This window comes from Oenanthe melanoleuca, chromosome 2 (genome assembly GCF_029582105.1).
Source record: "Oenanthe melanoleuca isolate GR-GAL-2019-014 chromosome 2, OMel1.0, whole genome shotgun sequence".
Classification (NCBI taxonomy): Eukaryota; Metazoa; Chordata; class Aves; order Passeriformes; family Muscicapidae; genus Oenanthe; species Oenanthe melanoleuca.
In genome coordinates, this window is record NC_079335.1 from 30,075,418 (window position 1) to 30,091,654 (window position 16,237).

General features: G+C 38.8%; 1 protein-coding gene across 1 annotated transcript in view; it reads right to left on the reverse strand.

Annotated features, from left to right (window-relative positions):
* Positions 1-16,237, reverse strand: part of ZFHX4 (zinc finger homeobox 4) — a 150,064-nt gene that overhangs the window by 4,280 nt on the left and 129,547 nt on the right. The window contains exons 6-9 of the mRNA XM_056483682.1: positions 14,795-14,928; positions 14,438-14,638; positions 11,997-12,114; positions 5,771-11,167 (exon numbers count right to left, since the gene is read on the reverse strand). Of these exons, the coding sequence (XP_056339657.1) occupies positions 5,771-11,167; positions 11,997-12,114; positions 14,438-14,638; positions 14,795-14,928 (5,850 nt within the window). The remainder of the gene's footprint in view (positions 1-5,770; positions 11,168-11,996; positions 12,115-14,437; positions 14,639-14,794; positions 14,929-16,237) is intronic.

The following is a 16,237-nucleotide window of genomic DNA, read 5'->3' on the forward strand; positions in this document are numbered from 1 at the left end:
TTCTGGAATTACCTATGGCATGAATAAAATACATTTTATAATGGCTTTTAGTACATTTCTGCGAGTCTTACAGCTTTAAATTAAAAGGCTACAATCCACAGCAAAACCAAGAACTCTCACTCACTTCATAATCCTGATTCTACCAACACAGGTGTCAAACAAGAAACTCTGACAACAGGACAATCCTACAAAAGGTAGTGGAAGTCAACACAGCTCCATTGGCAAGATCAGATTTATACCTGTAGGAATAAGACTCTCCTTTTTTTGTTTATCTTCTTCTGTAGGCTCGGTAGTAGATTATTAGAAAAGAAGCATTAAGCACAGTGAGAGTGCTTCCCTCTAATTGATACTTTGAGAGATCTCTACTTTGTTGTTCATTTTAACTAATTTTTATCATGCCTCTGGGATGATATAACCCACACATCCTTCACCTAAGAAACCTGGTAATTATGGTGCTCACTACAAGTAATTAGATCTCAAATAAAAAGGAATCTTTATCCAAATTGCTGGGGGGAAATGCAATAATAATAAAGAAAGATGTTTAGGTAAGTAAATATCAACAGGAAATGGCCATTCAAAAAAGTATCAGCAACCAGGTCAATGCTATTCATTACTGGGACACCACACAGCTTACATTTTCATTTTTGAGAGTTGAGCTTTTCTTCACCACAGCAATCAGGTCAATGCAGTCTTTGCTGGGAAATAAGCGTAATAGCACTAAAGTACTTTAACACAGGAATGCTGCTGTTCTTGGTTTACTTGAAGCATGCAGGCATGACGTCCTCCACCTCATTAGAGAAAGCAACCTAAGGATGGACTGGTTCTGTCTGGAGGGTACATACACACATGAAGTATGCCTCATAACTTAATGGAAGAAATCTTTTCTCTGTTTCAAGTACCAGATACAGTGCAGTGGCTGGTAACAGTCTATTAAAAAAAGCAACTTCTGTGAGATGTATAGTTGGTCAGAAAATTAAATAATAGCACAGGGTGGAAGAGGCAACTGACTGTAAGAGGCTGTACATTACATCCATTGTCGTTTTTCCAGGCAAGTCAGTTTGCTAGAGAAAAGAGCACACAAAGTGCGTCATGCACACGGAACTGCACAAGTGAAGTTATGTCAGGAACAGTGTACTAGTTCACGGATAAGAGAACAATAAATGCAGGCTCTGTAATGGGGGCTAGATAGGTATTAGCCACAAGGAAGCACTAATGGAGCGAGCAAGAATAATGTTTAAATCATCAATATCCAGGTGCTTAGCATTACTTAAGAATCAAGCAATTAGGATTCAAAAAGAACAATTATCAGATTTAACAAAGAGGCCATTTAATGTTTGTCACTGTGTCATTAGTCCTATTTAGTGGTAGGGGAACACTAAGGAGTTAAAATGCATTGTCAGCATCGTGAATTAGATAGTACAGTGAAACAAGTCACAACAGCTATAATTAAAAAGTGGGTAATTGCCAGAATTAGTGCACAATAACATTACTTGCCCCTATGCTTCCAATAGGAGGTAACAGGCAATTGTGTGTGGAGCCTGCTGAAAATACATGAAATTATAAATAGTGTAGATGGAATGATGCAGTTAATGTGAACTGTTGCCCTAGCTTTGTCTTAGTTTTTTGGGCTTGCCACCTATTTAGGATTTTTCTGATTTCGTTTTATTCTTAGCCTCTTCAACCCTTGTACATTTTGATGTCTTCAGTCTAATCTAAACAGTTTAAACAGTGAGGATGCTTAGAACAGGCAGGATCTAGCCCATTTTCCAGGTATTCTTTTGAATTTAGTTGAAATACACATAATTCAGTGACAGATTGCTTTAGAACAGTGCAATCCACTTGTTTTATTAGAAGGTAAAGGTGGAACGAGAGTTTCCAAAACTAAATGAAATAACCTGATGAAAAAATGCTCGATTTACAGACATGAGAGAAAGAGTAGAAGATGCACTAATCATGAACAAACATTCTAATCCTGCTAACTCTTTTAAGTGACTATCAGAGAGGAGAGTCTTCTTTTTCACCTGGAGCAACTGGAGGGCTAAAAATACAAAAATGAAATTGCTATCAATGGGCCAAAAGCAAACAGAGAACAGAATTTAATGCACTAACAAAAGTCATTGCTGCTGGATCAAATTTCTCTCTTGATCAGATTTCAAAACCCACTAAGTACATATTACCCAGTGATGTGTGCATTCTTGGAAAAAGCTGCTGTGAATCTTAAAGGCAGCCCAGGCTTAAGTGATGTGCAAAGAACCTATGGTAATGATGATGACATTAAAAGGTTCATAGAACCAGTATCAATAGCTAGAAGCAAGATAAAGCACTAGCTTTCTGCAAGGGATCATAGGCAAAACACAAAGCCAAGAAAAAAGAGAATGTGAATTTTAAGAACAGCTGAAAACAGCAGGTGAACTCTTCCATCTACAGTCACCTAGAAAATAAGAAGAACCTTGAAGAACAAAGATGAGCTGGGACTAAAATTCTGTATGAATTAGAATTCTACCAAATAACTTCTTATTAGAAATTATGCTGAGCAAACACTGAAGTAATTTTTAGACCTTGCTCAGCATTTGATGCCCATAAAATGGTAAAATTACATTATCTAAAAAAATGTATCCCACAGGTGAGAGGATTGTGACACAGAATCTCAGAACCACACAATAATACTGACATTAAAACCCACTTGTTTAAGAACAAAACAATAGAATTTAAAGTTAATATATCCTTTTATTCAGAAATGAAGCTATCTTATTTTGCAAAATCTAATAATATTCACAAGTAATAATCTAGTTTAAGCACTATATAAAGAAGATAAAATGAACTGTGTCTTTCCATCTTTTGCTAACTAGCATTATTTTCATGTGTTCCATTTCAAACTTTTTGTAAAAGCAAATACTGCACTTAAAAAAGCATTGTATTTGGCAAAATTTAGGTGGGTTTTCTGTATTTTGGAAATCCATAAAAAATACTGGATGGTCAAACATGAAAGTGAAATCCCTTACAAACATATTAACCAGTGAAACTAATCAGTGTTATTTCTCTGTTGAGCATGAGGAAAGTGAATCACAAAGGAGAATTTTAAGTATGATGTTTACAACTAGGTTTCAATAGTTGCCTGTCTGAGTAAACACATTCTTTGAGACTGAGGATCTTCCCAATGTTAACATTGTCCCTTAAACAAACATGTAGGACAGAATGGATGGGCTTTGCTACAGGAAAAAGAATTATCAACCCTTTAAGCATCAGTAAAAACAAGTAAATATTCAATATAAGGGATCCCAGTGAGGCTTCTTCTGAAGTGTATTTTTGGGTTTGGGTTTGGGTTTGGGTTCTAGAGAGATGAAATGACACGTTTGCAGAGGAATTCACAAGAAGTAGACTTGAACTGTAAGATAGTGAGTCGTCAGGGAGCTTCAGCAAATCCTTCATGCAAAGAACAATGCAGAGCAATTGTCCTGCTTGCTGAAAATATACACACTGCAAGAAGAACTGTAGCCAAGGAAAAGCTTGCTTGGAAGCTTGCTTCCAAAATGATACCTCTTAAATGATTCTTAGCATCAAATATGAATGTGAGCTATCAGAGCAGAGAAGAAAACAGAAATGGATTAATTAGGTGCAGAAAATACTAGTGTTGAGCATATACTGGAGCACATCTAAGTACATTACTGTTTTACCATGATGAATGATTAAAATAATCTCTCTTATTTTTTTTCTTTCCACTCACTATCACAGCTCCATTATGTATCATTAGGGAATGGAGATTTATGTATGCAAGTATTTTCCAGGCAACAAAAGGGGGATGTAGGGGCTGTTTAGCATATGGCAGAAGAGGAAGTTTAAAACAAGATTCTAGTAGCTGGTTTACACAGTGGGCTTTGCCCACAATGGGCTAATTAACCTTAAGAAAATGAAAGATGAAAGAGGGCAAAAATCCATCTCAATTGGCAGTGCACTGTGCATGATATCAAAGAGGTATTTGGTGGAAATTAGAAAATCTGAATATGGAATTGTTATGGAACAGTTTGCCTGTAATAATGTCTTTTGTATTACTAACAGGACAATTTACAGATTTTGAGGCTACATTGATACCAGTGAGTTACAGAGTATCAAGGAACATTTCCCAGAAACTGAGAGTAAACCTTCTGTAAATTTAAACAGAAAGAACGGTTACAGACTGTTTTGGATGAGGCCAACGAACCTCCTTCTAAACAACTCCTGAGCTATGCTGAGAGGGTGGGTCCATGCATCCATGACCATTCCCCAGACACACTTTGCATGGGAACTTCCTGGTATTGAACTAAAATAATATATATTCAAGCAAATTTCTTTGAACAATATAGAAAAAGCCTGAGTTTTCTGAAGCCCTTTTTACCTGAAGGTTAACCTAGCCAAAGCTATTTAGAGAAACCATATCTATAATTTTATTGAACAGCAACCAGCCATTTTAGGACCAGGACACTGTATGCCATCAAGAAGGAAATACAGCAACTTTATATTTCCTTTATATGCAATCTCTGTGCCAATAACTGTTTGACAAAAGCCAGAGGGCACTAAGCCAGAGACTCCATTGTGGAAGGAAAGCCTCTCTGATCCAATGAAGAGAAAAACAAGATGCTTTGACCACCACTTAGGGAAACAATAACATGATCATCATCAATCAAAGTAGACCTGGGTAGTAGAGAAGACGTTACTACAGTCTCAGTATGTCTAATAACACTGGTGATTAAGCCTTTTTCACTTTACTTGCCAAAGTGTGCTGCTTTCTAAAGCAAAGTTTAGAGATCAACAGCAAATGGGATTATTGGATAAAATGAGGTGAGGGGCAACCAGCTTCCTAATTCTTCTGTGCACATATTTGAAATGAATTTGAAAAATTAGAAGATGACTGTGAGAGCTTCAGTCTGCAATGCTGCAGCCACAATGAACCTGCAAAATTGGAGCCTAGTTCAAGAAATACATTAGGTTCATTCTTTGAGGACTAAAGACATACTGCTGCAGAAAATGTGGTTCCTTAACATCAATAAAACTTATTGAAGAGGGAGTGCTTTCCAATGTGAGCAAAACCCAGATTCACATGAGAGTCAAACTATCAGTAAAACAAGTTAGGTGTTCTGTTAAAAGTGCAAGCCCAAATGAAGCAGTACATGTCTGCAATGACTTTATAAACTGGAATTTAGACTATAATTGAAGCTGCCTTTATAAAACATCTTCAACAAACTTTTATTTTAGCAGGCAGTTATTCAGAAATGTAATAGAGGGTCCTAGGCATCATTTATATTAAACATTTATTCTGCATTAAAAAGGTTGGAATGGTCTAAGGGACAAACCAGTTGCCTGATGAACTGACAATGTGAGAATCAATTTTGTGCTTAATGCAATATTACATTAAATACTGGCATACAAAAATTTACATACACAATTCTAACCCATGTTTTGACTAAAGCAGTATCATTCAAAAACAAAAAAATAAGTACAACAATTATATATTTCTATTGCTTTTGTTATTAAAAACCTAGTGTTGGTTAAAAACATTTTTCTCTTTTTTTTTTTTTTTTTTTTTTTGTTTTTGGAGAAGTCAGAAAAATCATCCAGATTACAGCATTGGTGGAGAAATGAAATGAGTATACCCCATAGGAGTACTTTTTAGCTATTCACACCAGTCTAACAAGCATGATATGAATGTATAATATGCTTTGTCTTAGAAGGGGAGGGTGACTGTGTAAGATGATCAAATTAACAAAATGAGAAAATCATCCCCTTATAGACTTACTGTTTGAACTTTGTGGAAATCCAGGTAAGGAGGATGGACCATTCATTCCAGGCAGAAGAACAGGAGGAAGGCCAGGGAGTCCTGGATAAGCTGCTGGCAAACTGATACCATGAAGGGAACTGCTGTCCATCATGCCTGGCTGCTGTACTGTTAATCCTAGCACATCAGTAGCCTTCTTTATGCGATCCAATTCTTGCTGTGCCATCAGCTGTCTAACCGTTGTGGGAGCTAAATAATCTTTCTCCCGGTCTAGCTGACTTCCCACAGTTTCTCTCACTTTTGTAATATGTTGTTTGGAAAAGATATGATCTCTTATGGACAAACGTGCAGAATATTTCACACCACATAGAGAACATTCTGGCTTTGTCCCATCAGGTCCAGTCTGATTTATCATGAATGGCTTCCCTATGTTAATTTTGAATTTCTTTTCTTTAGCCCGGGCATTCTGAAACCAGACCTGAACCACACGTTTGGGCAGACCAATCTCATTCCCTAGCATTTCACATTCCTGCATGGTTGGAGTCCGGTAGTCACTAAAGCAAGCCTTGAGAACTTTAAGCTGAAGGTTACTCATCTGTGTTCGGAAACGCTTGTGGCCTGGCCGATCACTGTTTTTGGATTTGAAGGGATTGCTAGCTCCAAATGGGTTAGGTGAACTGGGATCAGCTATGCTTGAAGTTTCACTGCGATCGGCATTATCATCAGGGTCGTCAGTAATGTAGTAACTTTGGTCATGGTCGCCATCTTTTTCACTGAAGTGTATTGAAGGGCTTGTTAGGGAAAAGAGAAATTTATCATCGGTATTCTCATTTGTAGGTGTAGTTGCTGCTTTTGGTAGCGTGTCATTCACAAGCGGTTTTGGTTCTTTGGGGGGTGATGCAGGTTTTGCATCCCCTGAACTGCCAGTTGTGCTTTCCATTTCATTGTTCCCCTCATCCCCTGTTGTGGCATCGCTAATTGCGGTATTAATTGATGAAGTCTCATCAAAGTCAGTCTTGTTTTGATCATATCCAGAGTCAGCAGGAGGGGCATTCAAATTTTCTATATCCTCACTAGACTCTGCTTTAAAAGAAGAAGGACTTAAAAGGTTCTTCGGTGACATTTCTGCAGTTTTGCTAACAGGGGTTGATACAGTGGAGGCTAATTCATTTTCGCTTGATAATTCAGTTTTTGCTAATGACAATGATGGGTAATCAAAAAATATGTACTTTTGTGGACTTTCTCCTCCATCTTCATTTGATATCAAAGGACTCGGAGGCAAACTGTAGCCGGCCTGTTTTCCTTCATTCCAATGTCGAGAGCGGATGTGACTTTCTAAAGCAGACTTTGCCTTAAACAGAGCTCGACAAAAAGGACATCTTTTATGGGACTGGGCTGGACCAACTGCACGGAATTGTCCCTTTCTTTCTCGGGCTCTTGTGTTCTGAAACCAGACTTGTACGACTCTCTTTTTCAGTCCCACTTCACGTGCAATATGATCTAGCATCTTTCTGGTGGGATTGGAATCTAGCAGGTACTTTTCGTAGAGTATTTCCAGCTGCTCTGGAGTAATTGTAGTTCTTAAACGTTTATCACGATGTTGATCTTCTCCACTGTTTCCTCCCTCCTTCTCACTACAGTTATTGTCGTCTTTATCATCTAGTTTCCGTTTCAGGGAACCAGAAACTGTAGTAGGGTGTGCTGTATGTGATGAGCCAGTTTGTGGTGGCATCTGAGCAAGAGAGCTGTTAAGTAACTGTCCAGTCATCAAAGGATTATTTGGGTCAAATATCATGTAGGGCATATCCATTGGTCTTTCTAAAAATTGGGAGTGAAGAAATTGGTTTTGGGCTGCTAGGAAATGCATGTGCTGGTGCTCCTGCCAAAGTTCTAGAGTTGGAAAGGCAACTGTACACTGATCACACTGATACTGTAATAACTGAGGAGGTAGACTGTTCTGTAGAGAAGTCATTGAAATTGGCAAAGGACTGGAAGGAACAGGTGTGTTTTGTGATGCAGAAGGAGGTCTCCCTACAATCTGGGCTTGCTTTTGCTGTGGTGGTTGAGAAACTGAGGGCTGAGGGTCAGAAGATGTTGCTGGAGTAGACTGTACTGGTTTGGTGCTTTGGGAAGTTGTATCTGTTGGCTTAGAGGTGGCTTCATTCTGTTTTGGTTTTTCTGTGGACTCTGGCTTAGGAGAAGCCTTTTCAGGTTCTGGTTTGGGTGATGGAATCAAAGGAGTACTAGAACCAGAGCCAGAGCTTGCTGCTGTGACTGTCAGGCTTTTTGATGACTCATTTTGGCCAGAAACTGTACAGTTCTTATACACTGTTTGATCAGAGGCATCCATAGAGTCTTCAGTTTGGCTTTCATCTTGAGCATCATCATCTTCGTCTTTATAACACTGCTTTTTCTGGTGTGTAATTAAATCAAAGATCCTGGGAAAAACCACACTGCACTTCTTGCACTGATACTGCATGTTACTGGTTCGGATGTAACGCTCATTCGTCAGTTCCCTTTTCTCATTGTCTTTAGTTTCAGCTTGATTCTCATAACTTTTGCGAGCTTTTTGTCGTGCATTTTGGAACCATACGACAATAACTCGAGTAGGTAGGTTCAGTACAGTTGAAAGCTGTTCGATTTCATCGTCCTTTGGATAAGCATTTGTGTCAAAGAAGTCTTGGAGGACACGAAGCTGGTAGTCAGTAAACCGAGTCCTGGACGACCTCTTGCTGAAAGACGCATCAGACTTGTAGGGTTCTACAGCTGAAGGCTGGGGATCTATTCTGATATCTTCCAATACTGTGATAGGAGGATTGCTGAAATTATATGGAGAATCTTTATTTCTCTGTCGCTCTTTAAACAGCGTATTTCGAAACCAGTGCTTGATAACTTTCTGTGAAAGACCAGATTTCTCAGCCATTTCTTGGATCTGCTCTTCACTTGGAGAATTGTTAATATCAAAATAAGCCCGCAAGATTTTTAACTGGTCATCTGTGATTCTCGTGCGTGGACGCTTGAACTGAGAGTGCCGCAGGAAATTGGGATCTAACCCCAGCTGCTGCTGGCAAAGCTGGGTAAGATCGGCAGATAAAGTATCCATTGGTGGCAGCTGGAGGGCAAGCTGAGGAGGCAGTGCAGGATGCTGCACTGGCTGCATCATAATTGGAGGGAAAAGTGGGAGATCAAGTGAAACGGGAAGCTGGACTTGAGGTGGGGCTGATGGTGGTGGTGGTGGAGGAGGTGGAGGTGGCGGTGGAGGAGGCGGTGGTGGAGGTGTAGGTGGTGGAGCCTGCAAAGGTGTGGGAGTTGTGGTTTGAATTTTTCCAGCTCCAGCTGAAGAAGGTTGAGAAGGAGTGGGAGGAGGAGGTGGAGGAGGTGGTGGAGGAGGCGGTGGCGGAGGTGGTGGCGTTTCTGGAGAAGATGGAGAAATTGGATAAAGCTTGTCATACGCCTCCCTGTACTGTCGGGCAAATTTTTCCAATGCTCCATATGGAAAAAAATGTCCATGCACGTGTTCTTGATGACTCTTCAAAATAAGAATATTGGAAAAAAGCTTACTGCAGGTTCCACACTCCAGTTTGTCTGTGTTTTCACCATCCCCAGTCTTGCTTTTTTTCTGCACTTTTTGTCTGTTCTCATTGTATTGGATAACTAACTCAAACCCGAAGTTCTCCAATAAAGCCTTGGCTGCATTCCCCCTTGCTCCAGAAGCTATTCTGGGTGGTGGGATGGCTGGTTCTGAGGATTTTGGCTTCTTCATATCTTTGTTTTCTTTTAGTCCTTCATTGTCATTAGTAAATTCTTGCTTTGGCTTCTCATGTTTCTCAGAAACTTCTTCTGACTCCTTATATGACGGCATATCCTTTATCAGCTGGCAGTCTGTACTTACTAAGGTATTTTGCTCTGCTTTCATAAGCTTACTACTTTGCTGCTGCTGCTTTTGGGACTGAAGTTGGGGTTGGGTGGACTGATACTGCTGTGCCTGCTGCTGCAGTATCTGTAGCTGGGTTTGGCCAACATGGTGCTGAGTTTGTATCTGCTGCTTCAAATCTTCAAGCAGTGATCCTGTCATACCAGCCATTCCAGGCATACCAAACGTGGCAGAACCAGGCAAACCCAGATCTGGGCTTAAGCTAAACTCTGTCCCAGGTATATAGAATGGGAAAAGGAACTGAGGCTGTTGAAATTGGAGCAGTGCTTCTGGCGTCATTGGAAAGTGAGGCAAAAAAGCTGGATTGAGAAACTGCGGTTGAAAGAACGCAGCTTGTTGTTGCAGTTCGTGCTGCAGTTGCATTTGAAGTTGTGCTGGTGACTGGGGTGGGTGATGTGTAGGCTGAGCAGAAATTAATTCAGAAGCTTGCTTTTTATTTAATTCTTTGGCATCTAAATGTGTTTCTTTGCTGTTAACTGCTGGTAAGCTCACAGATTCTAGAATTCCTTGGCTGGGGCTATTAACATTCCCTGCTACACTATTTCCACTACTTACATTACCACTTGGTTCTAGTTTTGCAGCCCTTGCCTTTGTCTGATGAAGCACAGATCTCATATGGATTTCCAATGTAGAACTTTGGCTATATGCAACATTACAAATGCTGCACTTGTAGGGTTTGTTGTCAGTGCTGCTGTTGGTTTCTTGAGGGACAGGACTCGATGCTTCCTGCAAAACCTTTTTGAGTTTATGCAGATGGGACACTGAGTTATAGTGGACCAAAAGAATGTTCTTTTGGGTGAAAGACTCTTTACACACTGTACACTTATATGGGCGAGATGGATCTAGGAATTTTTCCATAGTAAAATTTGGCCCTTTTCTAAAAGGTAAGGTCCGCTTTGGTTCTGAGCCCATGTCATCTGGAATAGAGCTACTATCACTTCCTACAGGACTTGCTTTTCCTTCCTGGTCCATCTCATAATCTCTTTCTATTTCCTGTTCTAGTGCATGATCGTCTTGTGCCATACTTTCACTTTCTGCCCACAGTTCACCATTGACAGGTAAAGATGCACACAGCTGCTGAAGTTCAGCTTCATTGAGTTCAGGGTGGCCTGCTTCCAAGTGTTTTTTTAAAGCCTGGAATGTACGGAAGCTACGTTGGCAAAGGCTACACATGGTAGCTGCCCGAATAGCGTGGTACTGGGAATGTATCTGAAGCTTCTGCATAGTCTTAAAAGCCAAGCTGCAATGGTTGCAACGGTACTTATAGACATGGCGGTCAGAAACAGACAGCTGCTGCTTCTTCTGCTGCTCATTTAGCTGGTCTGCCATAGAGTCAGTGGTCTTTATGTCTTTACTGCTGCTCTTATTCCAATCTGGTGTTTCAGTGGATTCCTTAGGTGGCTTCTGTTCCTCAGTCTTAATTTCCATTCCAGTTTTTGATTCATCGATCCCAGGGGTAGTTTTCTCATCCACAGGACTTTCACCTAATTAAAGAAAGTGAAGTGTCTTTTACATAATAGAAGAGAAAGCACACAGTATTCATTTTAATTTATTTTTTCATCAGAATTCAAGAAAGGTACCAAGTATGCCATGTGTCAGCTTAACAAAATATAACAACCTGTCCTTGTCCCAGAAAACAAAGCAGGCAGGACAAACAGTAGTTTAAAAAGAGGAATAAAACTCGTACACAATGATCAGATTGGCAGTGGCATCTGGCTGAGCAGTGGCATAGGTGGCTTTTCTTTGCCAGAAGGTAGGAGTTTATTGGTACAATGGGAGCACCAAACAAGGAAAGGAAATAAAGTGTAGGAAAGAGTGAAAGAGTAAAAAAATGGGGCCAAGAGGTAGGACAGATGATTAGAAAGAGGATGTTAGTGGTCTGAGGAAAGAGGGAGGAGCATGCTGTGACAACTAGCAAAATTTCCCAGTGCATAATACAGTAAGTGTCCAGGATCAGAAACCTGCTATTGGAAATGAAGATAAAATCACTTACCTAATATTCCCCATTGACGATGAAAGCGCCACTGTCTTTTGGGAGTGTGTCTTATTTGCTGGTTAAACAAGGAGGATCTTGCCCTCAAAGTAGCTAGGCACTGCTATTTGATTTTACCTCCATCAAAAGCAAAGAGTCTGGCATACATGTGCATTCTACTAGCTCAGCCAAATTCAAAACCCTTGCTAGATTTATCTTTTTATCTCTGTGGCTCTAAGGAAGCCAGAAAATAATTCTCTTTGCTAAGTAACAAGTAGATTTATTTCTAAATTGCTTGTACCTAGCTTTTACATGTCTGGGCTTTTTTTTTTTTTGCATACCTGGATATTTCCCAGATCCCTCAGCAGTAATGGTTGCAGGTGTGTCACGTTCAGATTTCTCTGAAGCAGCTGCTGGCAATAGCATACTATTGGGCATCATGACATCTGGCACAGGAACCTTTGAAAACCAAGAATATGGTATTATTACAGAAAAAGTCCCACTATTTATTAATATGCCACAGTATGAAATTATAATTCAAAAGATCCACCCTATCTGGATGACTGTCAGAAATCAAGATCCTGATTCAGTCCTTGATTATGGTTTCTGCCAGATCATAATCCAGAGCATTGTGTGTCTCCTGGTGGAAAATCAGCTCAAAATAATCCACAATAAGGGGATGCTATAGAACTACATGCACACAATATTTCATTGGTCTCAGTATCACCACAAAGAAGGTTTTGCTGACTTTTCCAGGGTCATTGGATTTATCAGGGGAATTTTCCTAGGATATCCTCCAAAGACATATTGAGATATAGAAACCAATCAGTCTTTCACTGAGGTCATTCCCACTCTTCACCTGCATTTTTTTACACAAAAGCTGGACATTCCATGATCTTTGGAAGAAAATTATGTTTATTTCAGTAGGGAAGTAACAACTTATTTCTATTTAAAATAAGATTTTTTCTCTTTCTTGACTTCAGTTTCTAATTGATTCAGATTGCTTTATCTGTTGTGTTACGATTTCAAATTATAGACAGAAATCTTTGAAGGGACTCTTAGTCAGTTTAGCTAAGTTGATATGAATATCAACTTGCTTAACATTTCATGGTTTTATTTTACTTTGCCCTTTAAAACAAATTAATACCAGAAATATATGACTGTCCTACTAAGACTTAGCAAGTTTAAGTTCAAGCTCCTGCATTGCCAGATTCTGTCTAAAGAATCTTGGGTAAATCTGTCCAGACTGTGCTGCAGCTCCTTCTCTCTAACAGAAGGATAGGATTTCCTTTGTACATAGGTAAAAAGATTATCCACAGAAGAGATTTTTGAGTTGTAAATAAATAACGGAAGCTACATTCATTATGAGGTAGGAGTAGAAATATCTGTTGTTCCTCTAACATTGGATACATAAGAGTTACATATATATATACACACACACACACAAATTGCATCTTGGAAAAATATTCTAGACATTAAAACAAAAAAGGGTTTAGTACATTTGTAATTTAAACATGGCATTAATAGCATCCTCTTATGGGACCAATGACTTTGATTTTACTTGGTAGGGAAGGTCTTTCAAAAATTTATGCAGAGAACTGTAAATGTCCCAGAGAAGAAAAATTTGATATAAATAGTATTTACTTTGTTTTCAGAGGGTTCAGTTATGGACAGAGGATATTAGTGTTAGCAACGATGACAATTTCGTTTATGAAGATTATGTTTTACAATATTTTCTTTTATTTGTGAAACATTGGAGTTTTTTCCCCTCCCAGAAATATTGGGAAAACTACCCAGCACCTGATGAAGAAAGATTTAAAAGTTGCCTCATTATCAGCAGAGGGAATCATGAAGAGAAGAAAGCTAGTGCTGCTCAATATGGATGGGGAGAATCTCCATATTCTTCCATTTTCTTAAAAGGGTTTGTGAAAGTTACATTTCTGCTGCATTTTCCTTCCAATGGGCCAAAATTACATGGTCTGTCAGAGCAATAATTAGTAGGAAACCAAGAAAAAGAGAAGACATTCCCCAAGTGTGTAGTTGCTCATCAGATCTAAGCACAAGGAACTCTAGACCTTCAGTCAAGTGGTCTCAATTATTTCTAATATTTTTGACACTTGAGCTGGGAATGAGGTGGTAGATCTAAAACCACACCATATAAATGAAGGAGTCATCTATACAGAAGTAAATATTTAAGGAGCTGGATCACTGAAATTTCAAAATACACTTCCATCTAAGAAGGTGAGACAACAAGAGCCAGTTTGTCTTAGTAGGTCTGTTTTCTAACTGAATTTATGCTGTAATAACAAATATGTATGAGACCTGATTGGGTTTTGACTGACATTGTTTTGAATGGATGTTTGAACTGTTATTTTAAAGTGAATTTCATGCAATGTAATGTACAGTATACATAGGAATCCCTCTATGTTTGAGAACTACATTCTTCAGGGAGTTCCTATTACTTTACAAACAGAAGTCACAATACTTCTGAGACCTGGGTATTATTAGACCAAATTTTCAGGTATACACTTAGAGCCATGGACTGGCTTAACTTTTCCAAGGTTAATGTCAATGAGGAATCACAGGCTTTCTGCACCTGTGAAATCCACCTTAAGCCATTTTCCCAAGGGACAGCAGTCACTGGATGAGCTGACAAGAGAACCTAAGTGGCCTAACCCACTCCCCTCCTCAGGCTACCTGAATACTGTGTCACAACAAATACATTGCCCACAAGGCCCAAACAAGTTTGTGCAGCACGTGCATCAGCATTTGGAGCACTTACTGTCATGAGCAGCTTCTCCACACAGTCGGGGGACACACTGTGCAGATGGGTCAGATGGAGCTGGAGATGCATTTTGTTGCTGAGGACATCTTGGCAGAGGGGGCAGCAGATAACAGGTTGCATTGAATGCTGTGACAGGACATGCATCTGGATACGATTTGGGTCCCTACCATTGTAGTTACAATAAGGACATTGATAGAACTGGAAAAAAATCAAGTTAAGATGCAGGCTATTAGTCAATGTGCTTTTTATAACTTGCTGATATAGCTATTTTAACAGCATATCATCTCTGTTTCATTCTTGAGTTATTTGAAAAAGGGTTCTAGAATGCAATTAAATGGTTACATTTCCTTTTACCTGCTCATGACAAAATTTATTGTCCTCTGGAGGCTTTGATTTTTTAGCTGCACCATCCTCTTCTTTTGCCAGAAGAAGCTGTTGTGCCCCTACCACAGTGTTCACTTTTGGTTCCTTCTCTGGTGTGACTATTCCTGTTTCAAAAACATAATTTTTGAGAACATGTTTTAAACTTAAAAATATCCTGGTTTACAAAGAGGCTCTGACTTCAAAGGTCTGTATTGTCTTTGAGGGTCTTTTTTTTCATTTGCTTGCTTGTTTTTTAAACGCTGAGAAAATATAAAGTTGAATAAAACGAGTGAAAATACAGTTTTATCCTTGATAGTCTAGAAATACATTTAAAAACGGACTCTTCTCTACTGTTTATATAACCCTAGGTTGCCTTTAAAGATTAATCAATAATGTTCTTTCTTTAGCAGCTCAGTATGAATTTGTGTATTACATTAAAACAAATCAGCTTTTGCTTAAAAAGCCTGTTTTCCAAAATAATTAATTTGCTGCTGTTTAATTACCTTCTCTCTTTTCTAAACTGCCTGAGCAATATGATTATTGTGCTGTTTTGATAACTCCTGCCTGGTTACTATTCTGAAGCTAAATATAGCGAGGCTTTAAAAGAAATACTGTGGAGAATAGGATTTCAGAGCTAACTTAATATTAATTATATACACAGATCAGTCATTTGGGATTGCTTTAGATGTTTACACTGTGAATTTTTATAGTCTGGCATTTGTGATCAAAACCAGAATATAATTGTTTTCTATAGATAGTTGTACTATTAAGTATTAAATACTATATTTAATATTATGCCTGAGCTAGCTGTGTAATGTGGCCCAGTCTTGCACACATCAAAGAAAAGAGTGCAATTCTAATTTCCCAGTCCATCAGAAAATTCTTTCCAGCGTCAATTTGCCAGATAATCTCTTCTGCTAGGCTGGATATTACAAGAGCATTGGGTAGGCATGTCACATACATCTCACGACAAACACAAAACCTCATTTACCAACCATTCCAATCTCATCATAGTGCGGCATCATCTGACCTTTTTTCTGCTGTTTATTATGAGTATTTCTAATTTTAACTTTCAATTTTCACCATCTTCCAGTCAATTTGCAACTAAATTATTTCCAGGGTGAGGACACTATCACTGGACACTGGGTGCAAATACATCTTGAAATGCAATGAAGCTAAACCATTGATTGCTATCAGACCCAACGTAAATATATAGTCCAGGGGTAATCTGATTGTATGCTGTGCATGAAGATTTATCTTGATTTTTTTCAATCCACATAAGGTTCATAGAAATGAACAAATTGCACCTCATTGCACAATAACCTAGGATTAATTTAAAAATAAGGTCATGGACATTTTGGCAACAAAGTAAACAAGAACAAAGAAAACACAAAATCAAGAACTTTTTATTATTATTATTTTCATATAGACTTT